Source organism: Bos mutus, chromosome 16 (genome assembly GCF_027580195.1).
Source record: "Bos mutus isolate GX-2022 chromosome 16, NWIPB_WYAK_1.1, whole genome shotgun sequence".
Taxonomy (NCBI): domain Eukaryota; kingdom Metazoa; phylum Chordata; class Mammalia; order Artiodactyla; family Bovidae; genus Bos; species Bos mutus.
In genome coordinates this window covers 34,812,795-34,839,343 of record NC_091632.1, presented here as the reverse complement: position 1 = coordinate 34,839,343, position 26,549 = coordinate 34,812,795, and the positions used below count along the sequence as shown (strand labels likewise).

The 26,549-nt window shown below is 57.8% G+C and overlaps 3 protein-coding genes across 6 annotated transcripts; 2 read left to right on the top strand and 1 right to left on the bottom strand.

The window, feature by feature from the left end:
* Window positions 1-3,878: 3,878 nt before the first annotated feature.
* B3GALT6 (beta-1,3-galactosyltransferase 6) lies at window positions 3,879-6,399 on the bottom strand. Its single transcript, XM_070385015.1, has one exon. The coding sequence runs from the start codon at window positions 6,293-6,295 to the stop codon at window positions 5,306-5,308; it is 990 nt and encodes a 329-aa protein (XP_070241116.1). The 5' UTR covers window positions 6,296-6,399; the 3' UTR covers window positions 3,879-5,305.
* Window positions 6,400-6,452: 53 nt separating this feature from the next.
* SDF4 (stromal cell derived factor 4) lies at window positions 6,453-19,201 on the top strand. Of its 3 annotated transcripts, none has more exons than XM_005888864.3 (7): window positions 6,453-6,590; window positions 9,397-9,749; window positions 11,676-11,812; window positions 12,102-12,215; window positions 17,403-17,561; window positions 17,763-17,938; window positions 18,662-19,201. In XM_005888864.3, the coding sequence occupies exons 2-7, from the start codon at window positions 9,445-9,447 to the stop codon at window positions 18,836-18,838; spliced, it is 1,068 nt and encodes a 355-aa protein (XP_005888926.1). In that variant the 5' UTR covers window positions 6,453-6,590; window positions 9,397-9,444; the 3' UTR covers window positions 18,839-19,201. The 3 variants fall into 3 exon arrangements, with proteins under 3 accessions (XP_005888926.1, XP_070241114.1, XP_070241113.1); XM_070385013.1 differs by having other exon boundaries at window positions 6,502-6,572; XM_070385012.1 differs by lacking the exon at window positions 6,453-6,590 and adding an exon at window positions 7,290-7,433.
* A 149-nt stretch (window positions 19,202-19,350) lies between these two features.
* On the top strand, window positions 19,351-24,902 carry TNFRSF4 (TNF receptor superfamily member 4). 2 transcript variants are annotated; one of them, XM_005888865.2, is made up of 7 exons: window positions 19,351-22,235; window positions 22,491-22,613; window positions 23,032-23,139; window positions 23,394-23,460; window positions 24,021-24,217; window positions 24,387-24,515; window positions 24,608-24,902. In XM_005888865.2, exons 1-7 carry the CDS (start codon window positions 22,094-22,096, stop codon window positions 24,676-24,678), a joined length of 837 nt encoding a protein of 278 aa, XP_005888927.1. In that variant the 5' UTR covers window positions 19,351-22,093; the 3' UTR covers window positions 24,679-24,902. The 2 variants fall into 2 exon arrangements, with proteins under 2 accessions (XP_005888927.1, XP_070241115.1); XM_070385014.1 differs by lacking the exon at window positions 24,021-24,217 and having other exon boundaries at window positions 23,032-23,460.
* The last annotated feature ends 1,647 nt before the right edge of the window (window positions 24,903-26,549 follow it).

Here is a 26,549-nt window from a genome sequence, read left to right as displayed (position 1 = left end):
GGGTTCTCTGATGTTGGAGGCCCCGTGGGGGACTGGGCACCTGCTGTGCTTTAGGCCTGTCTGCAGCAGCTGCTGTGGGCTCCCTGGGCCCTGGATGGGCAAGAGTAGGTGGTCTCGTGATGTGAATGTGTGCTTGGGGCGGGGGGCCTGAGACAAGGGTTGGCCGCCCCTGTGAGACCTGTAGATAGTGGGCAGGGGACCAAGGGATGCAGGGAATGTGGGATCAGGCAGAAGAGGCACAGTCCATGGGGACGCCGGCGGTTGCCATAGGCCACGTGCTCCCACCCTGGAGCCTGGACGTTGGAAGCCTGCCCCCAGACGGCTGGGTCTGTGCTGAGCCCTGGGAGGTGGTGAGATTGGGCCCAGCCAGCAGCTGAGCGGTCTCAGGTGTCTGCCCTGGAGTGTGCGGATGAAATCCAGGGCTCAGCAGACTCTGCGACTGAGGGTGGAGCTCCTGGCAGCCTCCCTGGACTCTGCCTTCTCCTCCCGGAGCCTCTGCTTCCTCTTCCTATGAGGACACAGTTATTCTGCAGTAGGTTCCCTGCCGTACTCACCTTGGTTACACTTGCAAAGACCCTACTTCCCACTCAGGCCACTCCCAGGTCCTTGGGCTGGGACTTGAACCCATCTTCTGTGGATGCAGCGCAGCCAAGCGTGGGATCGTCCCCTCCACCCCAACCCCCCGCCGCCCACCACACACTGAAGCTGACAGGTGGAGAAGGTCTGAGGGGGCGGGACACATCCTAGGAAGACCACTGTGGGGGCCAGGGTAGCCACCCAGGCCCCTCCCAAAGACCCAGCATGCCCAGCAGCACCAGCTCTGCCTCTCTGCTGGTGTCTTTTGAACAGTAGGGCCCAGCATGCAGCAGGTGAAGAGCTCCTGGTTCCCAGGATGGCTCACTTCCTGGGACAGCTCACTCCCAGGATGGCCAGGGAAGGCTTGAGACCAGTGGGAGCAGTTGTGGGTGATCTCGACAGCACCCCCCACCCCCAACCGAGGATAAGGAAGTGACATTCAAGTGAACCAGGGCTGGCGGGGGCTTGGGGCAGGAGTGAGCCTGGTGTGGAAGGCGGAGGAGGCTGCAGCCAGGAGCCCAGGAAAGAGGCCTGAGTGTGGGGTTGCCGAGGGACAGGCAGCAGGGCCAGGCACAGCCCATGATGTGCCAGCTCAGGCTGCAGGGCAGCGGCCGTGGGTCCTCAGGTGCCCTGTTGTCTTCTCCTATTACAAAATTTTTTTTCCACTTGCTGGGTGCACAGCACAGCATGCAGCATCTTAGTTTCCCTACTGGTGATGGAACCCGTGCCCCCTGCAGTGGAAGTGCAGTCTTAAACACTGGACCAGCAGGGAAGTCCCAGTGCTGGCTTCTACTCCAAGTGCTGGCTGGGCTGGTCCTACATTCTGGACAGGTCCCCAGCAGCCCCGCAGCTCAGTGGCTGGTTGGAGGTGGTGAAGTTGGGGGAGGACCCCCACCCCACACGACAATGTCAGCATCTTGGGGTTGGCTGCATTGCCCCCTGCCCACATCTCCCTCCCAGGCTTCCAGCAAGGGGACACAGACTTCCAGGGTTGCAGCTCTTGAAACACCAGGGATCTTTGAATCCATTTTCATCATGTGCACACGAGACTGAGGGACGTTCCCAAGGCCAGAGCTGACTGGCTACTGGGTATATCCAGCAACACCGGGATGAGTCAGGGGCCGGCCAAGCTCACAGGGACAAGAGGGCAGCTGGGCGGCCAGCTCCTCCAGCTCCAAGCTGCACATGGGCCTGTACTGCAGGGCCTGGAAGCTGGGAAGGCCAGTGCGGAGGGTGGGCACACCTCCAGCCTCACTTGAGGGGAGCCTCACCCCCTTTCTGTCCTAGGGTCTCTCCTGGCAGCTGTGTCCTGGGTGAACCCCTGGCCCACTACATCCCTAGTCTTGCTCAGTCACATCAGGTGAATTCAGGCTTTCGGGGCGTCTAGAGGGGTGAGGTGGATGGGGGCCTCCAGTCATAGCTGTGTGGTGACCCAGCAGTTCAGTGCCCCAGGACTACCCCCTGTACCTGGACTGTCCTGGGGCACATGGCCTCCTCCAGGCTCTCAGGGCCCATGTTTCTCTATTTCATTAATTAATGATATTGTGTATATTTTTAAATTAGGCTTTGAGTTTTGGCTCTGTGTGCTGTGCACCACTTGAGGTGTCCTGTATCCTAAATTCCCCTGTAGAAACCAGTTCGGTGGTCTGACTTCCCACTCCCTGAAGGTCTGCTGCCTTCTGAACCTGGCCTGGCCCCAGGTCCACAGGGCACACACGCCTAGACAGCATGGACATCATGGCAAGTGCCTCAGCAGGCGGGAGGTGCAGACCAGGAGGGCTGTCTGGGAGGGGCATTGTGGTCAGTCCACAGGCAGGGGACAGAGCCAGGGGCTACAGAGGATGAGGGCTTGGCTCCTCTGGCCGGGAGAATCTGCAGATCAGACAGCGGACAGGAGCAGAGAGGCAGAGGCCTGGAGACTCCTCCAGGTCTGTGACAGGCTGGGCTCTGTGATGTTCACATGTAGCCTGTCCATGGGCTCCAGGAAGGGGTCCTGGCCTTCAGCTCCAATGTGCTGACATCTCATCAGCCACAGTGTGGAGGATCACCATCAGCCCAGGCTGTGTTCTGAAATTTAATGTTCCAGGATGAACACAAAAGTTGTACTTTTGAAGGTCAACAACTGGCTACATACTGGCACTTTCACCGGGTTCAACTACACACTAAAGCTCACAAGTGCCCTGCCTCCAAGACAGGTGCCTGGAGTTGTAGATTTTTTACCAAGCAGTCTTGTTCAAGTGGCAAAGACTGCCTGCAATGCAGGAAATTCGGGAGACACATGTTTGATCCCTGGGTTGGGAAGATCCTCTGGAGGAAGAAATGGCTACTCACTCCAGTATTCTTGCCTGGAGAATCCAATGGACAAAGGAGCCTGGTGGGCTGGTCCATGGTGTCGCAGAGAGTTGGATACAACTGAGCATGCATGCACTTAGACATTGGTGCCGGGCAGGGATCTGAGTCCAGCGGCTCTGAGCTGGCCATGTGGCTTCCATGAGTTCTCCTGTCCTGAGAAACAGACATGTGTGTCCCCCAACTCCTCTGATGCTGCTGAGGTTGAGACAAGACATCCCAGGACCATCATCCGAGACAGTGAGTAGGAACGGCATCCTGCTGTGGTCAGCATCCCCCAGCGCCCACCTAGCAGGGGGCAGGGCCTCATCTTGCTCCCCCTGGTGTCCCCAAAACCTGGATCCTCTCCTGAATCCTTGTCTAGCCACATGGTCAGTTCTGGAGGAAAGCCCACACCTTGTAACCAGAGCCGGGTCGGCGAGTGGGGCCCCTGTGAAGGCAGGAGAAGTGCATTCAGGTCACCAACCGCCAGACCACTCTTCCTTCTGGCCTGAGACCCTGAGTTCTGGATACTCTTCTACCTTTAGACGAGAATAACCAAACCTGCTGCTAAAGGCTGACTGTGCCCCAGACCAGATGCAGGCCCCAACCCCCTGGCTCAGGGTGAGGCAGGGCCCCGCAATAGACAGTAGAGAGCTCATCCTGGCTCCTCCGCCATAGTGAGGTGGCAAAGTGGCCATCGGCAGAGCAGCAAGAAAGCATCACCAGAACCTGACCATGCTGGCACCCGATTGCAGAATCCCAGCCTTCAGAGCCATGAGACAGCCACCCACACTGTGTGAGCTGCCTGGGCCAAGACACCCGTTCTTAAAATCCACAGCCTGAGAATCGCAGCCAAGGGGCGGGTCAGAGGCGTGTGCCCTCCGTCCAGTTCCCAGTGCCCCAGAGTAAGTTGCAGGCAGGGGGCAGCAGGGTCTGGTTAACAGACAGAAAATGCAGAATCCAGCCAGCAGGGGAGGGGCCTCCATCGCCACTTTATTTGACTTTGGCCATGACTATAGAGCTCTCTCCATATTTAAGGAGGAACAGTGCTGACTCATTGGAAAAGACCCTGATGCTGGGAAAGATTGAAGGCGGGAGAAGGGGATGACAGAGGATGAGATGGTTGGATGGCATCACCGACTTGATGATGGACATGGGTTTGAGCAAGCTTTGGGAGTTGGTGATGGACATGGAAGCCTGGCGTGCAGCAGTCCACGGGGTCGCAAAGTCAGATACAACTGAGCAACTGCAAAACCACCTTCGGGTATGTGCAAAGGTGCTGTGAACACCTGCTGCCCCCAAGGGGATGTACCCCAGCAGGGCTGTGTCAAGACTGACTTTGGGAAACCTTGTCAGTACTTCCAGAAACACCTGCCCTGTGCAGTCATGAGGAAGACTGAAAGAGAAGTGTTTTTAGAGAGAGGCAGTAGGGTCGCCTTCCATGAAAACGGAAGAGAGATAGATACTTCTGAATTCTTCCATGTTTCAACACTCAAGCAGCAATGGGTCTACAACTCAAGCTGGAAAAATAGATTAATCCATAAATTCCAAGTTCTGATAGAAAAGTCTTCTCTTAAATAACTTAAAACATACAGACACCCATACACTCCCAACTTAAAACTATTCAAAAGTTACAAAATTTATAAATAAATCACAGGCAAGCTCTGCATTACACGTACCACGAATTCACTCCAGACACAGACCAAAATACCATGCAAGCTGATTCACACGCAACTGACTTAAATACTAGATGATACGTGACAGACGATACCAGCAGGAGATGCAAGCGATGACCTAACTGCACAAGGTGAAGTAACTTCGGTAAAAACTGTTGGGTTGCATCACACCTTGGGTCTCCAAGTGCCAGGGCCCAGTTTATGCGGTCTTGGCCCTTGGTGCAGGTGGACGGTCAGTACAGTGGCTTCAGGACATAACACTGTCCACTGCCCCAACGGGTTTGGGAATTTTTCTTCGGAGTCAGGTCCTGCAAGTTCTGCCAGGTCCACCCTCTGGCTCCTTGGCCCCAGCCTGGGAGAGGAAGGTAAGTGAATAGGCCCCTTGGGGCTGCCTGCTGAGGATGCCCTCGTCTGATCAAATACTTGAATCGAGAAACAGGACATTTCTGCTTGGACACGATGCTGGTTCCAGACCTAGAACAAGATGCTCTCGGGTGGGCATGGACTGGTTCCTGGGCTTAGGAGTCATCCACCGCGGCGAGGCACCTGCTCGGAACCCCGTTGTCACCAGGTAAACCGGGTCCTCTCGAGGGCCAGCCTCATGCTAAGGACCATGCAGAAGCTGCCAGCTTTGCCAGTGGAAGGCCGACGGAAGGCCTTGCAACACCGCCTAGCACGGTTGAGACCCTGGCATCCTGTGGGTGCGCGGGCCGACTCGGCCGTCAGGGGATGCCCTCTTTCCTCTGACAGCACTGTGAGGGCGGTGCCGACCAGTCATAGACGTAGGACAGGCGCAGCTGCACCTCGCGCTTGCACAGGCGGCCCTCGTGCGTCAGCGTCCGGTGTTTCTCCAGCATGTCCTCCAGGCTCTGCTTGTGCGTCACCAGGTACTGGTTGTTGCAGCCACGGGACTTGTACTCGGTGTCAAAGCGCGGGTCGTGCTCTCGCTGCACGTCCACTGGCGCCAGCCAGGCGCCCAACGACACGTCTTCGCTGTGCCAGGCACGCAGGTACTCGCGGCTGAGGCGCAGGTAGCGCACCAGGTCGGCAGACAGAACGTAGCCGCCGCCAAGCGCGTAGGGTAGGTAGTAGTCGCACAGCTGCCAGGCGGCCTCACGCCAGCGGCCCCCGGGCCGGACACGGCCACGGCCCGAGAAGAAGCCCCAGTAGAGGCGGCGGCGGCGGGCAGGGTCGCGAGCGCGCAGTTCGGCCAGTACCGCGTCCAGGCGCGCGAACGAGTCATCGTCCGCCTTGAGCACGAACTCGAAGGCCACGTGCTCGTCTAGCCAGGCCAGCATGGCCAGCACCTTGGCCGTGAGGTTCTCGTACGCATCACGCAGCCCAGGCAGCAGCAGTAGGTCGCCGTGCTGAGCCTGCTCCCGCTCCAGGGCACGCCGTTCCTCGTCGCCCAGCCCGCTGGTGCCCACGGCGAAGCGCGCCCACACGTCCCCGGGGCCGCCGCGCCGCGCTGCCAGCCACGTGCTGCGGACCACGCTGCGCCGCTCGGCCGCCCGCGGCGCGCTGGCCACCAGTACGGCCAGGAAGGCGGCGGCGCGCGCCGGGCCGACGGGCGCCGGTGCGGCGGGGCCGGAGAGCGCGGAGTCGGGAGGCGCGGCGCAGCGCGCCAGGTAGAGCAGCGCGACACCGCCCATTGCCAGGCCGCCCAGGCCCAGCGCCGTCCGGTGCCGCCACGCGCGCCGCAGCAGCTTCATTGCTCGGGGAGCGTCGCGGACCGAGGCCGCGCGTGGGGCCGCGCCGCGCCGCCGGGCTACGTGGATCCCCGCGCTGTTTTCATTGGCCGCCCCGGAAAGCTGTGAGGCCGCTTCCGCCCAGGGAAAAGATGGCTGCGCGGGCGTCGGCGTGGGGAGGTCGCGCCGCTCGCACCGCCCCCCACCCGACCCGCCTCTTCCCGGAAGAAAGATGGCTGCGGCCTAAGCGGAGGCCCGTTGGAGGCGTAGCGGGCGCTCAGGCCGCGTTCGCGGATCCTGGGTGAGGGGAGGGAGGCCGGTGAGTGAGGGCCGCAGGGCATGACAGCCCCCGCCCGGCCCCGGGGCGGCGGGAAGGGGACGCGCAGGCCGACTGGGCCTCGGACGGCCCGTAGCTACCGCCGACCGGGCCCCTCGGATGCCTGGGTCGGGGGTCGGTGGAGCGGGGTCAGGGGTCGCGGCCCCGCCGTGCTGGGGGTAGGGAGCATCCTATCCGCCTGAAGCCTGGGACACCCGGCTCGGCCTGGGCCAGTCGTTGCCAACACCGTGTGCGACTCCTGAAGCCTGGGACGGATCTATTAAAAAAAATCGTTTGCGTTTTAACGACAATGGTCTTAGCTGTTAAACAGAGTGGGCCCCAGGGGTGTTCAGGAGCCCAGGGTGGGTCCCCCAGTCTGTAGGGCAGCCCCTGCTCTGAAATCCCTTCACCTGGGGCGGGAGAGAAGTGAGCGACTGACTCCTGTGCTCAACAAGGTGCAAAACAAGGTGTTGTGAACCAAGAGGAGGACGTCTACGGAATCTCCTGATACCTACCTGGTCATTTACGCTTTGTAAATGCAAAATATCAAGTAAATAACACCCCGTGTACGACCATCAAGATAAAGCAGAGTCTGGGATTGACGTTCTTTCCAGAAGTGAAGTCCAGTCTGTTTGGACAGGACACCTGTGTGTTTATGGCCCTGAGTCACGAGGGCGGTGTTTAGGTCAGCAGGAAGTTGTCTTGGTTTGCTCAGGAATTCCGGAAACGTACAGATGGTGGAGGAGTGGAAAGGCCTGCTGCGTGGACAGTGCTCTCAGAGGGGGACAAACTGCAATTCCAGAAGACGCGGTTGAGGGCACAGTGGCAGCACAGAGTGCACAGCTGGTGGGTTCTGGTGAGGAGGGTTCAGGTCCTCTCAAACATGGAAAGAGGGACGTAAGGCTGCCCGTCCGTGAGACAGTTTCCCCTCCAAGGAATGAGCCAGCTGAGCCAGGAGAGCAGGATCTTGTCCAGGGGTCCAGGTAGCACCTGGGCCCAGAGAACATGAAACCAACAGACACGTCTTTAGTAAGTGGAGGTTCTTTCTGGGGCAGAAAGAATTCAGTGATCCCCAGGGTGACAGGTGAGGAAAGAGTTTATAGTGTAAGACGTTTATGAGAGATACAAGCAGGTAGGCAAGGGGACTCTGCCCCGAGAATTAAGCTACTACATTTTTATAGCCAAAGGACAGTGGGGAGGGAGAGAAGACCATCTTTTTCCTCATTCTTGAGTAGACGCCACTCCTTCATCATCAGCTCCTCCTCCATGTTGGGCAGGGACCTTCTTGTTTCTAGCTGGTCAGACTGTCCTATCCCTGCGTGGTTAAGCTGCCCTGTCCCCTGTGGTCACGCTGCCCTGAACCTGCATGGTCAAACTGGAGCTGTCCTGGTGCAGTGGGACTGAGTAAAAAGGGGGTAACTTAAGTATGGTAAATCATCTCAAGTTTCAGTATAATGTGACCTTTCTCTTATATTTTTGTTTATAGTGAGCACAGAGGAGCTTGTCCTAGGAATCATTAACTTCTTGACCTTGCCAGGCAGGATGTGGGTCTTATTCCACCATTGTTTTATTGCTTTGGGGCTTGTCTTGTGCTTCTGTTGCACGGTTTTGTTGCTGAGCAAGACTGCTTGGTTTTGTGGTTAGGCAGACCTGTTCTCTTGAGTAATCATTAACTTACAGGGTCTCCCATACTTTTTCGTTTACTTATGATACCTTAGTGGGATTAACTATTTAATTACCTGCTTTGTCTCTTTATTCTGCCCTCGTCAGGGTGACGTGCAGAGGTGTCCCCCTGCCAGGGGAGCTGTTAGCCAGGAGCACATAGGACAGAAAAGAGGCATCAGAGAAACAAGTGTCTGCCGGCCAGGGAGAGCCCGTGGCCCTGGCCTCCGTCATGCTGAGGCCAGCACAGGGGTCTCCTTGATCTGGTGATGGGCACTGTGGTTCAGGAACCCTTTGTGCCTCAACTTGGCTGCCAGCGGCACTCTGGCTTGGGGAGCTTCCCTCTGCTGCTCCCTTGCAAGCCTGCTGGAGGGGGCCTCTGAGGCACCTGGAAGGGCCAGAAGGTGTTTGCCTGGTGGACAGGCTCCAAGAGGAACACGTCGAGGGGCACGGAGTCCTGCGGTGGGAGGGACCCTGGAGCAAGGACGTGTGTGTATTATGTGTGCGTGTGAGCACATGTGGGTGTATGTGTGTAGGTATGTATGTATATATGTGCGCATGTGTATATGAACGTGTGTGTACACGGAGATGGCGAGTGGGAGGGGTGGCTCCCTGCCTGGTGGTTTGGATTCTGCTGGCCCCAGGTGTCACAGAGCCTTGGGGCAGGAGCCTGAGGCTGAGGAGCTCTGGTGCCTTAGTTCTGGTCCCGGGGCTTGAGTGCTGAGCTGGCATCTGGAGTGTGAGTTGTGACTCTGGGGTCAGCTTCTTTGCCAGCAAGTTGAGACTGACTGTGCTGGGCACTGGGCTGTGGGCCTGAGGGGGGACAGGGCTAGTGATGCAGGGTGTACCTCAGGAAGGGAGTAGGAACTGAAGAAAAGGGAAAACAGGAGGTCCAGCACGGGCCCTGGAAACTGAGGACTTGTATTTCGTGTTACCAAGTAAGCACCTCTTTAGCCAAGCATTTGCTGGTACGGGCTCTGGATCCTCCTGTAAACCTTGAAGGGCTAGTCGGGGCCCGGCCGCCTCAGGCTCTTCTCCGCAGGCAGCTGTGCTGGACGAGCCGCAGAGCCTCCTGCAGTGCCTGAGGTGGTGGGTGGCTGTGGTCACCACCTCCCCGCTTCCTTACCTACCCCCTCTCTCTCCGCAGCTCCTGGCCACGCTTGCAGCCTGTCCCGCAGCACAGACCCCGGCGGCCATGGCCTCCAGGCAAGCTCCCCTCTGTGGCCTGGCTCCTTGCTGCCTCTGGCTCCTGGGTGTTGTCCTTCTGATGAATGCGTCCGCCCGGCCTGCCAACCACTCGTCTGCTCGAGAGAGAGCAGGCAATAGGGAGGAAAATGAGATCCTGCCCCCGGACCACCTGAATGGGGTGAAGCTGGAGATGGATGGGCACCTCAACAAAGATTTCCACCAGGAGGTCTTCCTGGGCAAGGACATGGATGACTTTGAGGAGGACGCAGAGCCTCGAAAGAGCCGGAGGAAGCTGATGGTCATCTTCTCCAAGTAGGTGTCAGCGGGAGCTGCGGGGAGCATGGGAGTGGCTGGCCTCAGCCCCTCTGTTGGCCCCCCCCTGGTTTTGCACCAAGTCCCCACTTGGTGCTGTGTTGTGGAGGTGCAGCCCTAACACGTGCTCTTGGGAAGTTGGCAGCATTTGAACCATGGATGTGCAGCCCTGAGCTGTGCACTGTGCCCACCCAGGGGTGGGAGTGGGGTTCAGGTCATGGGGAACCCCCCAGGTTGTGGGGAAATGCAGAAACTGGCCTCTAAGGGACTGGGTGTCCTGGGGCTGACCAGATGTGCTCTAGCCCCGTCCGTCCACACTGTACATTTTTGTTATACATCCTGTGTCTGGCGGGGTTGTTGTGGGGCGGGGGGTGTCTAGCCTGCATTTACCTTCTTGCTCAGACTCCCCACACACCCATGTCTCCCATCTGGGGCCCCGTGTTTTTGGCACATGTCAACTGCTGTCTCCTTGCCTGTCCCCGCCCAGACCAGAGCAAACAAGAAGTCTCAGGACCTAGTTTTGAGCAAGCAGAAGTAATATTGCCACAGCACTTCTTAAGCAAGGTTTTTATTTTGGGAGCAGTTTTAGATTTACAGAAAAGTTGCAAACTGAGGCACATTTGTGGAAACTAAAACACGATAGCACTCCGTTACTGTTCCCGATACTCCAGGCTTCAGGTCGCATGCTGCTCCAGGGTCCTCCTTCTGCCCTGGATCCCATCCAGGATCCTACCTTTTCGTGGCCTTGACAGCTATGAGGAGGACTCCTCAGGTGTTTGTTGCATGTCCCTGATTTGGGGTTTGTCTGCTGTGTTTTCTCCTGGTTGGACAGGGGTTGTGGGTTTTTGGAAAGAAGATCCCAGAAATGAGGTGGCTCTCTTGTCACATCACATCAGGGCACCTGACGTTTGAACGACATCTTGGGGGCTGTATGCCTGGCCACCTGGCTCAGGTGGTGTCTGCCAAGGAGAGTTGCAGTCTGCGGTCTCTTTGGCAGCCACTCAGGGAGAGGAAGCCTACCCTGCTGGGGGTGGGAGCTAAGCTCAGGGAAGACCCACCGTGTGGTCTGGAATTCCATGAGGAGGACGGACTTGTGGGTGTGTGTCTGCACTCTGGAGGGGACCCAGCTCCGTGCTGTTTGTCTGGCTACTTCCCTGTTCCAGCCTTGGCTGCTCATCCGTTCCAGCCTTGGCCACCAGGACGTCATCAACCCCCAGCTCCTTGTTTTGAGCACTTCCTCCCTTCCTCACACTGCCAGCCACTAGAGCTTCACTTCCTCATGTAATGTTCCTGCCGCAGTTCTCCAAGGAGCGCTAGTTTATTTCTTTGGAGAGTGGGATTTAGAGATGAGGAACCATCTCTAAATGGGTGTGGGCATTGCTGCTGGGGTGTCATTGCTTGTAGTCCTCTCCATGGACTTGATAACATATCTGTGCATGCTAACCTGTGTGTACATTTGTGTGCACCAACTCACACATGTGTGTGTTCTGACCCACGTCCATGGGTGTGCATTAGCCATGTACACACTCACATCTGCACACCTCTTGACACACCTGCATCTACAGCTGTTTCTTTGTCTTCCTGGCTGTATCTGTGTGTCAACTTGACTTTGTTCTGGTGTCTGAAATCCAGTCCTGTTACTGGGGCTCATCGGGCTTGCGTCCCAAGTGTGTGGTCCGAAGAACTGGGTTGATAAGTCTCCCCATCCTGTAGCAAGGTGGTCCCAAGACTGATGGTGTAGGGCCAGGCACACTGCCCAGCATGCTCCCTAATTCCCCCAAATCTACTCAGCTTTTCCTGTGTGCCTGTCGGGTGGGGTGTGTTACTGTTGGTGGTGGTTTCATTCTATCTGTGGAGCCCCTCTGGCCGTCCTTCTGTCTTTCGGGGTCCTGGAGGCCTCGTCTGACACAGCCTGTGGGCCCGCAGGGTGGATTTGAACACCGACAGGAGGATCAGTGCCAAGGAGATGCAGAAGTGGATCATGCAGAAGACGGCTGAGCACTTCCAGGAGGCTGTTGCTGAGAGCAGGGCGCACTTCCGAGCTGTGGACCCCGATGGTGACGGTATGGGCAGCCCATGGCCTGACCCTGAGGGGCCTGAGGCTGCTGGCAGAGGACAGCTCATGGGCAGGGGTGGGGCTCCAGGATGAGGTGGGGGGTGGCCACTGGCTGTGCAGATGAGGATCCCACAGCTGGGCTCAGGGATGAAACTTGAAGCTGGTGCTTTGCTGCTTCTGCCTCTATAGCTGCCCGTGACACAAGGATTTTTGACCAACGGCTTAAAATAACTAAAATTCTCTTTTTAAAAAAGGTTCCTTGTTAAAGCTCCTAACAGGTTGGTCTGCTCTTTCAGGCCACGTATCTTGGGATGAGTACAAGGTGAAGTTTTTGGCGACCAAAGGCCACAATGAGAGAGAAGTTGCTGAAAAGATAAAGAATAAGTGGGACCTGAACATCGATGAGGAGAGTGAGTGCTCGGCTCCCACAGCTGGCGTAGCGCCGAGACAGTGCAGGTGCCGGGTGGGGCGTGGGTGAGACGTGGCCACAGCCCGTGTTCCTGCAGGGCCTTTAGGCAGAGCCTCCAGGACCCTCAGGCATGGTGCAGGGGAGGCGCAGGGACAGACGGCAGCCTCTAGTGGCTTGAGCTCTGGGGAGGAGGTGGCAGAGGTACCAGAGCACTGGGAAGCAGGTCTTGGCCAGGACTAGTCCTCAACCCTGGACAAGGTCTGACCCCGAGAGTCAGTGAGGTTGTGGGGGTGCTTGCCCATGGTGCCTGGCGACTGTGGTACTGAGTGTGGCGACAGATGTAACTCTCCCCTTAGCTTTTCAGAGAAGTTCCTCTAAAAACCTGTCTCACTGATAACACAATTTGATGCCTGTTAGCTGAGTTCTGAAGCAGCACTGAAGCATTCTTAGGACGTTTAGCGGTTGCTGTGTTCAGCGCTGCCCTCCCATCCCTCCCTGAGGGTTTGTTCGCAGCCAGGTGTCGGGTTCAGCTCGATGGGCATTATCAGAGCGTGGCGCGCCACCTGTGGTCTCCTATTCGGTCTTTCCTCGGCACGTCATCCCCGCCGTTGTCATCCAGTGTGTTGTCTTCTCTTGATGGACTTTCTCTGGCGTGTTGCTGAGATGTTCCCTGTTTGTCTTGTACCCACCTGGCCGTCGGGGTTGAGTGTATCATGGCCTCCCGCAGGTGTCTGTGGCCCTGCCGGCCTCTGCTTCATGAGGGCCACTGTTGCTGTGTTCTGTATTTGTATTCGCACTGTGGGCACCACTGTTCTTCGTCAGGGTTGGTGTTTCTAGGACTGGACTCCCTTCTTTGCCACTGAATGTGTGATCCATGCCTTCTTTCTGTTTGCACTTGCTCTTTTTTTTTTTTTTTTAAGGTTTATTGTTATTATTTTAAAATACTTACTTGGCTGTGCCGGGTCTTGGTTGCAGCACATGGGGATCTTTGATCTTTGCTGTGACTTGCAAGATCTTTTGTTGTAGCATCTGGGATCTGGTTCCCCCTCCAGAGATCAATCCCAGGCCCCCTGCATTGGGAGCACAGAGTTGTAGCCACTGGACCAGGGAAGTTCCTCTTTAGTTTCTAATTCCCAGTTCCACTTGTTCTTGCTGATGTGTAGGAAAGTGACTGGCTTCTCTGTCTGCCTTCCATCCTGCAGCCTTGATGTACTTGCTCAGTGGTTCCAGGAGTTTCTTGTCTATTTTTTGAGGTTTTCTTCATAGGCAGATGTGACATTGTTGCACAAAGGTAGTGTATTTCCTCTTTGCCATTCATTGTCCCTTTTATTCCTTTTCTTGTCCTAATGCATCAGGACTTCCAGTACAGTGTTGAAAAGCAGTGGTGAGAAGGACCATCCTTGCCTTAAATCTGATGTTAGTGGGAAAGCTTTGAGTTTCTCACCATTAATTATTAGTATGATCTTAGCTGTAGAGTTTTTGTGGATGTTCTTTATGAAGGTGATGAGTCCCCTCTGTTCCTAGTCTACTGAGAGTGTTCATGAATGGATTTTGTCATATGCTTTTTGCATTGTCATTGTTGTTCAGTTGCTAAGTCGTGTCTGACTCTTTGCGACCCATAGATTGGTGCACACCAGGCTTCCCTGTGCTTCACTGTCTCCTGGAGCGTACTTAAACTCATGTCCATAGAGTCCATGATGCCGTCCAACCAACTCATCCTCTGTCACCCTCCTTCTCTTGCCCTCAGTTTTTCCCAGCATCAGAGTCTTTCCCAATGTGTCAGCTCTTTGCATCAAGTGGCCAAAGTATTGGTGCTTTGGCATCAGTCCTTCCAATGAATTTTCAGGGTTGATTTCCTTTAGGATTGACTGGTTTGATCTGCTTGCTGTCCAAGGGACTCTCAAGAGTCTTCTCCAACACCATAATTCAAAAGCATCAATTCTTCGGCGCTCAGCCTTCTTTTTGGTCCAACTCTCACATCCATACACAACTATTGGAAAAACCATAGCTTTGACTACATGGACCTTTGTTGGGAAAGTAATGTTTCTGCTTTTTAATATGCTGTCTAGGTTTGTCATAGTTTTTCTTCCAAGGAGCAAGTGTCTTTTAATTTTGTGGCTACAGTCACTGTCCACAGTGATTTTGGAGTCCAGGAAAAACAAAATCTGCCACTGTTTCCACTGTTTCCCCAGCTATTTGCCATGAAGTGATGGGACTGGATGCCAGGATCTTAGTTTTTTGAATGTTGAGTTTTAAGCCATCTTTTTCACTCTCCTCTTTCACTCTCATCAAGGGGCTCTTCAGTTCCTTTTTACTTTCTGCCCTTGGAGTGGTATCATCTGCATATCGGAGGTTGTTGATATTTCTTTTGGCAATCTTGATTCCAGCTTGTGATTCATCCAGCCTGGCATTTCTCATGATGTATCTTGCATAGAAGTTAAATAAGCAGGGTGACAATATACAGCCTTGACATACTCCTTTCCCAATTTTGAACCAGTCTGTTGGTCCATGTCTGGTTCTAACTGTTGCTTCTTGATATGTGTACAGGTTTCTCAGCAGTCAGGTAAGGTGGTCTGGTATTCCCATCTTTATAAGAATTTTCCAGTCTATTGTGATCCACATAGTCAAAGGCTTTGGTGTAGTCAATGAAGCAGAAGTCGATATTTCTCTGGAATTCTTTTGCTTTTTCTATGATCCAGTGGCTGTTGGCAATTTGATTTCTGGTTCTTCTGCCTTTTTAAAATTTAGCTTGTACACCTGGAAGTTCTTGGTTCACATACTGTTGAAGCCTAGCCTGAAGGATTGTGAGCATTACCTTGCTAGTGTGTGAAATGAGTGTAATTGTGTGGTAGTTTGAACATTCTTTGGCATTGCCCTTTGTTGGGATTGACCTTTTCTAGTCCTGTGGGCACTGCTGAGTTTTCCAAATTTGCTGGCATCTATTGATAGGATTGGAGAAGGCAGTGGCACCCCACTCCAGTACTCTTGCCTGGAAAATCCCATGGGCAGAGGAGCCTGGTGGGCTGCAGTCCATGGGGTTGCTAGGAGTCGGATACGACTGAGCGACTTCACTTTCACTTTTCACTTTCATGCATTGGAGAAGGAAATGGCAACCCACTCCAGTGTTCTTGCCTGGAGAATCCCAGGGACGGGGGAGCCTGGTGGGCTGCCATCTATGGGGTCGCACAGAGTCAGACACGACTGAAGCGGCTTAGCAGCAGCAGCAGCAGCATTGATAGGATCATGTGATTTTTCTTCATTAGCCTGTTGATGTGAATATCAATTGAGTTTCAGATGTTGAACCAACCTTGCCTACCTGGAATAAATCTGACTTGGATTGTAATCTTTGTGTGCATCGTTGGGTTTGATCTGCTAATATTTTGTTGAGTGTTTTGCGTTTGTATTCATGTGAAATCTGGTCTGTAGATTTCTTTTCTTGTTGTGTGCTTTCTACGTTTGTTGTTAGGACCTCATAGAGTGAGTCAAGCAGTGTTCCCTCTGCTCTCTCTTGGAAGAGGTTGTGGAGATTGCTGTGGCTTCCTCCTCACATCTTTTGGAGAACTCACCTGTGAACTGCCCTTGAGGCTTGGTCTCTCCAAAGCATTTTATTTTTTCATGGGCTACATGAAGTTTAGCTTTATTTTGTGAGCCAGTCTGTCTTTGTAATACATGAGATAAGCTCATTACTGTTTCTATTTCTTTTTTTTCCCTTTCATCTTTCCGTCTGCTGATGTGGGGTTTAGAGACCTCGCTTTCCTTTTTTCAGCAGTCATATGACCCCATATGGCTGCCTGACAGGTGTGAAGGGGGTGCCCGGCTTTGCAGGTGTGCCCATGAGGGCTGCTTGTTGTGGGCAGGGGTTTGTATCTTATAGCTTTACTTTTTCCTGCTCATACGGATGACACCCGTTTAACTTAACAGAGTACAAGTTGAGAGCGTTTCAGCCTGTTCCTGGGCGGAATAGATGCCCGCTTCCTGTGCAGGTGATGCCACCCAGGATTTTTGGCTCTGCTGTTTTTTTTAAACCTTATTTTTTCCTATTTTTATATGTCTCCATTTTGTGTTTCCATTGTTTTCCTGTGGTTCAGACAGTCCCCTGAAAGGTGTCCTTTAGAGGTGACTGGGGGCCTGGTCCTCCTGCTAGCATTGGAGATTTGGCGCTGGCTTCTCAGGCAGCTGCCAGTCATCTCTGCCTGGTTGTCCTCAGCACCCTTTCCTGAGGTGTGTGTGGGTCAGGATGTGTCCTTCCTGGATCTAGAAGTTGTGGAGTCTCTGTCTGCACAGCCCTCAGCTGACTCCTCTGTGCTCGTGTGTCTAGGCGGGGGTGTGCAGATCTGGGGATCAGAAGTGAAGAGCAGAGTCGGGGTGCCCGGAGGCCCTAGAGTTCGTCGGGGGAGGGCTGAGTGGTGAGCCCCTGTGGGTCCCCAAGGCTGCTGTCCCAGTGCACCCAGACGGGCTCCTTCCAGGCCTCCAGCCGGTGCTGCCAGGTCCCTGCTCCTGGCCACTGCTCTCCAGTCTCTGTCTCCTCCTGCACGAGGACACCTGAGCTGAGGGCCCACCTGAATCCCAGTGGTCTCACCTTAAGACCTTCACCAATTATGTCGGCAAAGACCTTCTTTCCAAATCAGGTCTCGTTTGCAGGCTTTGGGTGTGCTGTGCTTGCTTTTCCCCCTCCCCCGCTGGACACGCAGATCATTGCCAACCACTGGCCCCCAAGGTCCCCGCTCCCTGCATTGGGCCTTCTCATGGCAGGGGGAGTGAGTTCGCTTGTGGGACACATGACTCATCTCTGGAGACTGGGTTTTCCTTCAGAGCACTGCCCAGTGAACAGGAGGAAATGGAAGGGAATCAAGCTGTGCCTTTGTTCCTGCAGAGCTGGCGGCCCACTGCAGTTTTTCTATTGCCCAGGAGCGAGTAGGGGTGGGGCTGCGTTGGGGTGGGGGGGGTCTGTGTCTGAAGGGGTCTATGTCCGGGTTGGGGGGCCTGTTCAGTTGAGAGTTTGCGTCTGCGTCTTGGAGGCCTGGGCATCTGTTCTCTGGGTGCTGAGTTCCCGTCTGAGGGCCAAGTCCTTGTCCTAGCACCTCTGTGTCCTGAGCTGCCCCCTTCTCTTGGGCTGTGTATCTCAGAACTTTCCAGATGTCTGCAGTGGTCCCGTGTGCCTGGGTCCTCACGGACACACCTCTCTCAGCACAGGAAGTCCTGGAGAACCTCAAAGACCGCTGGTATCAGGCGGACAATCCGCCCCCGGACCTGCTGCTGACGGAGAGCGAGTTCCTGTCGTTCCTGCACCCTGAGCACAGCCGCGGCATGCTGCAGTTCATGGTCAAGGAGATCATCCGGGACCTGGGTGAGGCCTGGCCGCGGAGGTCAGCCTGGGCCGGTCCTAGACTGGGTGGCCTGGGGGACTGTGTGCTCGCTGTTCTCGGTCACGCGGGAGACCACACAGACTGAAAACCTGGTGGCAAAGCCCCGTTCGTTGAGTTTCTCCCGAGTGGCCTTGGTGGTCCTGTGCCCACTGGAGTCTGACATCTGCCCTCCTGTCCCACAGACCAGGATGGTGACAAGAAGCTCTCGCTGTCTGAGTTCATCTCTCTGCCCGTGGGCACCGTGGAGAACCAGCAGGGCCAAGATGTTGACGACAGCTGGGTGCGGGATAGGAAGAGAGAGTTCGAGGAGCTGATTGACGCCAACCACGATGGGATTGTGACCATGGCGGAGCTGGAGGTGTGTGCAGGGCCATCCTGTGCTGGGAGGCAGAGTTGGTCTGGCTGTGGCTGGGCACTGGTCAGGGGAACTGGAGCCTCTGAGCTGGGCTGTGCAGCCGATGTCATGGGCTTCCCTTCTTGGGCCCGGGCGTGCTGTCCCCCATGGGGAGTCTGGCCAGACTCTGGAGCAAGAGGGCTGTGCACAGGCTGAACCCACTGCCTGCCCATCAGTGTCTTTGCTGGTGTCGTGTGTAGGTGCTGCATGGGCTTGTTTCCTCCCGTGGCTGGATGAGTCATTGCATTTTATTCCAGAATCCCCTCACCCCTGCTCATAGCTGGCAGGATGTCTGGTTTGGGAACTCCTGCCCATCAGCACTCCTGTCCTGGCGGTTGTTGTGCATGTGCCCTGCTCCGGGGCTTCCCTTTCCCCTGCCTTTCTGTGGCTGGACACCCTGATATGGGCAGGGAGGTGCCCACACAGGTGGAGGCTACCTGGCCCTGAGCCACTTCCAACCTGGTGCCCGCCTTCCAGAACAGGCCCACCTCCTTGCTCTGCAGCTTCCGTCCTACCAGCCAATGGGTATTACAGACCAGGCTCTGCCTACTGTAGCCAAGGCGCAGGTGCCCCATGAGTGCAGGGTGTCCTCAGGGGGGACTTGGCTGGGTGTGGCCTGAACATGAAGAGATGCCCCTGGCCCGGAGGGGTTTGGGGTGCGTCGGGGCTGAGCCGCTGCCCTTGCAGGACTACATGGACCCCATGAACGAATTCAGCGCCCTCAATGAGGCCAAGCAGATGATCGCTATCGCTGATGAGAACCAGAATCACTACCTGGAGCCCGAGGAGGTGCTCAAGTACAGTGAGTTCTTCACAGGCAGCAAGCTGGTGGACTATGCCCGCAGCGTGCACGAGGAGTTCTGAGCCACCACCGCGCCCCCCGCCCCCTTCCTGCCCCCGCAGCACCCCGCGGGCTGCCCGCACCCTGATTCCAGTGTAATCGCTGCATCTCACTTCTGAGAACTCAGAGCCCCGCTGCCGGAGGCACTGACCACATCAGGGCGGCAGGCTCCCCCACCGTGGGAAACGACAAAGTTCCTGCCGTTCCCTCGAAAACTGAAAGGTGAAGCTTTGCTGGAAACCGGCAGCCAGTGGCCGGGGTGGGGCGGGGTGCTGGGTGGGGCTGTGAGAGCCGCCGGCCCATGGCCTTCAGTCTCTGAGGAGCATGAATATTGGTGACAGGAATCACATTAATTTACTTCAAAATATAGTTGCCTTTTTCTCTCAGCTTCATTTTTTTGATGGGAAACAAAACCACGTAGACAATTACTTGGGATGTTTGTGGCCAGGCAGCTTCCCCTTGAAGCTTTGCGGTGGGCGGTTTGGTTAGAACCCGAGGCTTCCTAGCGCGTCAGCTGCCAATTTAAAGTCAGGAGCCAGAGTCCAGGCCTGGGTGAGGCTACCTGGGAGGGACCAGGAGGAAATGGGACTTTAGGACGGAGGGGTCTCTGAGGATGAGCGCTCCCAGGGATGGGGGTAGAGAACTAGGGGCACTCCAGAGTTTTGAAAGCACAGGAATCCTGGCCTGGGGCTCCCTGCCAGAGACGGGGAGGAGTAGCCCAGGGGGCTGTGGTGAGGCTGGGGAGCTGGGAGCCTGCAGTGGGGGAGATGAGGTGACAGGTCCTCTACTGGCTCCTTCCCAGGGTCTGCCATGCCTGGTGCGTGGCTGGCGTGTGGGGTGGAGGAGAGGACACACTGGGGGTCAGATGACTGAGGGAGGGTCACTCACCAAGCTCGCTGCCTCCTAGCTGGCCCCTGCCAGGCACCGTTGGAGGCCTAAGCCCACAGGGCCTCAGTGGATGGCTCACCTGGCCAGATGGTGTACGTGGGCCTCGGCTGGGGTGGGGGCTCTGGCCGAGTGGGCATCAGGGCCAGCCTGAGCTGCCCACGTGACCTGCTTCCGAGCATTGTGGGGAGGGGCTGCCCCAGAGGAGCAGGGCGCGGCAACAGAGCTGGTTTCCAGACAAACAAGAGGAAAGAATGTTTTCAGAACTGAGACAGAATGCGGGGCCGTGGCGGTGGCTGGGGCTGAGCGTGTGGGCGGGCAGCTGCCAGCAGGTGTAACTTAGCTGGGACAGAGATGTCAATCAGCCAGGTCCATGGGCTGCCACGTGTGGACCCCGTGTGTGGCAGGTGTTAGGGCCTTGGGCAGAGGGCGGTGTGGTCCTGTAAGGAGTAGGGTGCTGCCAGGCCCTGAGTTACTGCCATCTCAGAAGCTATAGTTTGTCTTAAAAATATTTTTCTCACCTTCAGTGGAAGAGGGGTACAATACTTGCACGCACACGCGTGTATAGCAGACTGCCTGGGGGCTCTATCCCTCCCCTGGGGACCCTCCCTCTCTGGAGGCTGGGGCAGAGGCCTGCGGGCAGAGCCGACTGGTGGAATTTCCTGCAGGTGGGGAGGGAGCCCCACTTCTTACCTGTGCCCGTCACCACCAGGAGGAGGGGGATTTCCAGCCCCTGCGGGAGGCTCCCCGCCTGAAGCTTCAGGTTAACCGTTAAGCAGAGAATCCTGTCTCTTGGTTCAGATTTTAAAGGCACCGAAGACACAGAACAGCCTCTGCCTTGGGGCAGCAGGATGAGAGCTGTGTGGGAGGAAAGCGCGTGCACGTGTGTGCATGCGTGCCTGTGCTCGCCTCCCCTCTCCCCACAGTGCCGGCATACTGGCCGTCCCACTGTCCCGAGGGCCCCCAGGGCTTGTCTTTCCTGTCCCCCCCGAACCCGGGTGGCTGTGGGGTCAGGGAGAGCCTGGCACAGCCTCCATAGTGTTGGCAGAGGCTGCGCTCATCCAGCCAGGGGGCAGAGCGAGGGTCTGTCCTCATGGGCCACCCCTTCTAGACACAAGCCCAGGGCTTCACGAGGACAGCACACACACGTCCGGGCACGTGGGGCTAGCATCACACATGCGTGCCACACATGTGGCTGACACACGCTCCCAGGCACACATCACACCCAGGACACCTGTCAGTGCTTGACCAGCAGCATATGTTGGGTCTGCGTGGGCGGCTTATCCTCTTCCAGTCCTGGAGGCTGGACATCGGAGACCTAGGTGTGGGCATGGCCGGTGTTGCCGTGTAGACAGCTGTTTTCTCTGGGTCCTCATGTGGTCGGCCTCTGTGCATGTCTGTGCCCTGACCTCCTCTTACGTGGACACAAGCCACACAGGATCAGGCCCACCTGTGACCCCACCCCACCATCATTGCCCCCTAAGAGGCCCCTTCTTCCAGCAAAGCCGCACGAGGGTTGGGCTTCCACGTGCGGGCTGTGGCACTAACATGAATTCAGCCCCTGGCGCCTCCTGCTGTGCTCAGGGACATGCAGCTGCTTTCTCACACCTGCACACGCCTGCACACACATGCCCAGGCTGGCGCTCACTGTGGGCACTGGTCAGGAGGTGCCTGATCCACCAGAACTGCTGGCATTGGTCTGGGCTACTTTTGTACACTTGGGCCAGTGACCATGCTCCAGAGCTCCCAATACCACCTCCCCTCCCCCATAGTGGATGCCTGACCCCGTGTGCTGCCCTGGCTTACCCACGGACTCTGGGCACCCTTTGGCGGAGCAGAGGGTGAGGATTGGCATCAGTGCGGCCCCCCCATTTCTCCTGAGGGTTCGGCCCTGCAGAGAGAGTGGGAGTCTAGAAGCAGTGAGCCAGGTGAAGGCATCCCAAGACCATTCTGTTCCTGGCAGCTTGGCTAGGCCGGGCCGGGCAGGGGGGCAGCCAAGATGCTTGGCTGAAGGGGCTCCGTGAGACAGGAATGGGAGCGTCTTGTGGTGGGTGCAGACCAGCTGGGCTGGAGAACTGGCCTGGCCCTAGTAGGGCTGGGGGAGCTGCGGGTCCCGCCTCGGGCCCTGGGTCTACATACCACAGCTGCCGGCTCGGCTGAGCTGAGGCCTGGGGCATTGTCGTGGGGTCGGGGCCCCTGGGCCCAGGGCCAGAAGAGAAGGCTGGGAGTGGGCTTCCCAGACTAGCTGCCTTCCAGCGCTTCCTGGGGCCCTCCTAGTCCCCTCCTGGTCCCCTCCTCCTGCCCTCCCCACCCCTCCCCCGCAGCCCTTATAGCCACATCCTGCAAGGAAAAACCCCAGACTCCCAGAGCCTCGGAGCTGAGAGGAGCTGAGAATGTGCGTGGGGACCCAGCCGCCCAGGGCGCCGGGCTCAGCCCTCCTGCTCCTCGGGCTCGTGCTGGGTGCTGCGGCCCAGCCCCACTGTACTGGGGACACCTACCCTAGTGGCAACAGGTGCTGCAAAGAGTGCCCGCCAGGTGAGTGGCCGGGACATGGAGTCGGGGAGGGGTGCCTGCAGGGACCTAGGACCAGGAGACAGGGTTGGAGGACACGGATGGGGCGGCAGGGACCTGCAGATGGAGTCACGCACTGCAGGTGTCGTGAGGCAAGTGGAGTTGGGTTAGTGGGTGATCTGGAGCCATGTCTGGGATGACAGGCCAGTCAGAGGCCGGGTGGGGCTCCTGGGGGAGCGCCGGGCTGTGTACAGCTCTGACCCCGGCCTCCCTCAGCAGGTTATGGGATGGAAAGCCGCTGTAACCACAACCAGGACACAGTGTGCAGCCCGTGTAAGCCCGGCTACTACAACGAAGCCGTCAACTACGAGCCCTGCAAGCCCTGCACCCAGTGCAGCCAGAGTGAGCACCATGGGTGCCTGGCACCCACATCAAGACTCGACCATGGCGGGGGCCTGCCCTGCCCTGCCCCCTGGGGCCTCACAGCCAGCTGAAATGGCCGACAGGGCACCTCCCTCTCCTAGGGGGCCAGGACCACGTGGCTTTGGGGTGGGGGTAGGGTGAGACCCAGAGTCAAGGGCTGCAGAGGGTCCTGAGCAGACTGGAGGGTGTTAGAAGGGTGGTCATAGCTGCCGCGGGTTACCCTGGGGGCCGTGTGACCAGGAGGGATGTGGCGTGCTTGGTAAGAGAGAACCAGAAGCCGCCCAGCCGTGAGGGGCTGCTGGTCGGGAAGGTGGCTGTGGACCCTTGACCCCCATCCTCAGCCTGCTCTGCAGCTCTGGCCTCCCCGCTGACTGCACCCACCCCACCCAACCCCCAGGAAGTGGGAGTGAACCCAAGCAGAGATGCACACCCACCAGAGACACGGTCTGTGGCTGCAGGCCGGGCAGCCAGCCCCAGGACAGCTACGGCTACAAGCGTGGAGTTGGTGAGGGGGGCCTTGGGAGCTATGTGGAAGGAGCATGTCCCTCACACGCTGTCACTGCTCCTCCCAGAGCCCCTACCCCAGCCCCAGCTGAATGCCCCTTCCCCAGCAGATTACACCAAGATGGGGGTGGGGTCTCCCAGGTCAGGGCCCACGGGTGGCATGCAGGTGGGGAGGGGCTCTTGGAGACCCTGGGGAATGAGTCTCTGGGCACCCCAGGGGTGGCAGATGGGCAGAGCCTGCTGACTCTGTTGCAGACTGTGCCCCGTGCCCACCAGGACATTTCTCCCCGGGCAATGACCAGGCCTGCCAGCCCTGGACCAAGTGAGTGTCCCTGTGGCCGGAGGGCTTGGGTGGCCTGGGGTCTGGGAGCCAGGGGTCAGTTCTGGGAGTAGGAAGCTGCTGGCTGGGAGTTCCTGGGCCTGAATCCCTGTAGCCCTTGCCCCGCCCCACTCCGTGATAGTCCCTGCTCCCACCATAACCCCTGCTCAGCCCTGGCCCAGCCTCCCACTGGCCTTCCTGCTGGGTCAGTGTAGGGAGCCTCTGAGACCCCAGCCCAGGCCCCAGGAGTGTGAGAGCCTCAATCACTCACAGCGGAAAGGTTCCTGTCCTTGGGCTGAGCCAGAGCAAGCAGGAAGAGAGTAGACAGGGGTTTGGGAGAGGAAGGTGCAGGTGGGAGCAGGCTAAGCGCAGGAGGGCCCGGCAGAGTCTGCGGCCCCTCTCCTCGCCACCTTTGGCCTGGACTCTGATGCTGCCTGAGTGACCAGTGTGGACCCCTGTTGCTTCCCACGTCTCCCTGGTACTGTCCCAGTTCTGGGCCCATCCCACTGGTGGGGGAGGAGAAGGGGGACTCTGGCCTGATCAACACCCTTGCCCGCCCTCAGCTGCACCTTGTTAGGAAAGCGAACGTTGCGGGCGGCCAATAGCAGCTCGGACGCCATCTGTGAGGACAGGAGCCCCCCGGCCACACCACCGTGGGAGACCCAGGGCCCCCCAGTCCAGTCCACTACTGCCAAGCCCACCACCTCCTGGTCTAAGGCCTCACAGGGGTCCTCCATGCCCCACACAGAGCCCCCCAAGGGTAAGGGGACCTGGCCTTGCCCCAGCAGAGCCCTCCCCTCAACCCAAAAGGGGAGTGGGATGGGTGGGGAGGATGGGAGTAGAGACACCCTCTGGGCTTGGTGGGGCCCTCCCTATTGTGGGTCCCTTCCCCTGGCAGACCCCACCCAGCAGGCCCTGCCTCCTTGCAGCCCCTGAGCTGTCCGCTGTCCTGGGCCTCGGCTTGGGCCTGGGCCTCCTTGCCCCTGTGGCTGCCATGCTGGCCCTGCTCCTCCACCACAGGGCCTGGAGGCTGCTGACCAACACCCCCAAGCCCCCAGGTGAGTGCTTGTGGTGGGCCCCAGACCAGATGGCCTCCCAAGGTGCGGGACCCCTGCCCACCTCCCACCTCTTGCCCGTACCTCCTCCCCAGGGGGAAACAGCTTCCGGACCCCTATCCAAGAGGAGCACACTGATGCCAACTCCAGCCTGGCCAAGATCTGAACAACATCTGCTGGGGTGGGAGCCGGTGACCCCTCCCCAGGCTGGGGCCCCTGAGGGGCAGTGGGGGCCCCCAGGTGCAGGTTGCCCCCCTGTCACCCCTGCGTGTGGTGCCCTGACACCTGCCCTGTGCCGTTTTAGGTGCTCCTGGGCTGGCCCTGGGCTCTGCTACGTATGCTGTGCATACTCCCTGCCCAGAGTGGCCCCCAATAAATGACGTTGGCAGATGTGGGCCTCTGACTGGGCTACCTGGGGCTGGGGGGGTGGGCAGGGGCTCCCCTGGATCCCTCACATATACCAGGGCTGCTGTCCTGTTCCCTGGGCACATCCCAGCACCTGTAGGGGGTGGGGGAGCCAGTGCTGCACCTGTCAGCCACGTGAGACCCTAACCCAGGGACCTTCCCTGGGCCACTTGGGAGGGGCTGGCACGGGCTGAGTACTGATGGGAACTCTGAGGCCCTGGCCCCAAAGGTCATCCAGGACCACCCTTCGGGTTGCTAGGGCTCCTCCCAGGAGAGGGCACAAGTGTCTGTTTCTTCTCAAACCCCATGCCCTGCTAGACCCAAGTGTATGGTGACCCTACAACCCCCACAACACCTGCAGGCCCCCCGAGTCCCCTGAGACCAACTCCATGCTCTCAGGGAAACTGGATGCTTCTGACAGGGCTGATCCTTCATCCACCCTGGGCGGGAACAGAATGGGCACCATTATGCGAAAAGGTTCCCAGGTGGGAAACCTGTGGGCTGTAAAAGCCCTCATGGTCAGACCGATCTGCTGGTCAGCACTGGGGGCGGTCCTGGCTTGGGCAGAGGTGTGGACTTGGGGCAAGTGGCCAAGGGCTCACTCGAGGTGTGCAGGTTAAACAGCTCAGGGAGCACAGGTCAGTGTGGAAATGCTGTGCAGCCGATAGACATTTGTGCCCCAGGTGTTCAGACAGATTGCAGAACTACAGTGAACCGAAATAAAAGACTCCTGAGCTGCTGTTGGGGTTGTGGAGGAGCAGAGAAAATCCGGGCAAGAGCCCGAGGCCTCACCTGGTGCACTTGGCAAATGAGCGCCTGGCTTGCTCTCACACCTTTCCCCGCCCGGTGGCCAGGACCCAGGCATCGCTGCACCAAGAGGGCCCTACAGCAGCTGAAGATGCTCCTGCCACATGTGTCAGGCTGCCGTCCTGCCCCCTGCCCCAAGTTTCTTGGCCTGGCTTTCCCCCCAGAGCTGCCCCAGAGGCCCATCCATCTCTTCTCAAACCTCTGACCCCTGGTGGCCTCCTGGGGAAAAGGGACCATGGGACCATCATGTGTTCTTGGAAGGCTCTCAGGATGCAGCAGTGAACACACACACCCTGTGCCCTTAGAACGGGCAACAAGTTGGCACCACCGGTCAGGGGCCTGTGGTCCCTGGGCAGTGCAGAGTCTGTGCAGAGAGGCTACAGAGCAAGCCGGAGGGGCCTAAGGGAGAGCCCAGGGCCTTAGGGCCTGGAAGTTGAAGGTCATGGGAAGGAGCTTCCTCCCCAAACCTCCCAGCTGCTCCCTCAGCCACGAGCCCCCCACCTGACCCCTTGCCTGGTGGCTCCACCTCTGAACAGCTGACAGATGGACAGACAGAGGTTGATCACTTTCAGTTTGCTTTGATGCTGCCGCTAAGCACACTCTCCACTCCTGTCTCTGCTGACAAGCCTCCTAAACCCTGCTGAGCTACCCCCTGGGCCCACAGACACCCCCCTCCCCGATATGCCCACACTGGGCCCTCCCCGCTCCAGGGCCCTCCCCTGGCTCCCCACCCTCCTCCCTCAGCCCTCCTGATTAACACCTGGACCCCATGTGGGACCCTCTGCCCCCATGAATGAGCGTCACTTGTGTGAGCTGAGACAAATG

Excerpts from the sequence above, each read along its gene's own strand:
- B3GALT6 (XM_070385015.1), bottom strand. The coding sequence starts at position 6,295 with ATGAAGCTGCTGCGGCGCGCGTGGCGGCACCGGACGGCGCTGGGCCTG.
- SDF4 (XM_005888864.3), top strand. The coding sequence starts at position 9,445 with ATGGCCTCCAGGCAAGCTCCCCTCTGTGGCCTGGCTCCTTGCTGCCTC. Across the intron at positions 9,750-11,675 it reads CTGATGGTCATCTTCTCCAA|GGTGGATTTGAACACCGACA; the intron begins GTAGGTGTCAGC and ends GTGGGCCCGCAG. Across the intron at positions 17,562-17,762 it reads GGAGATCATCCGGGACCTGG|ACCAGGATGGTGACAAGAAG; the intron begins GTGAGGCCTGGC and ends CCTGTCCCACAG.
- TNFRSF4 (XM_070385014.1), top strand. The coding sequence starts at position 22,094 with ATGTGCGTGGGGACCCAGCCGCCCAGGGCGCCGGGCTCAGCCCTCCTG. Across the intron at positions 22,614-23,031 it reads CTGCACCCAGTGCAGCCAGA|GAAGTGGGAGTGAACCCAAG; the intron begins GTGAGCACCATG and ends CCCAACCCCCAG. Across the intron at positions 24,516-24,607 it reads CAACACCCCCAAGCCCCCAG|GGGGAAACAGCTTCCGGACC; the intron begins GTGAGTGCTTGT and ends CCTCCTCCCCAG.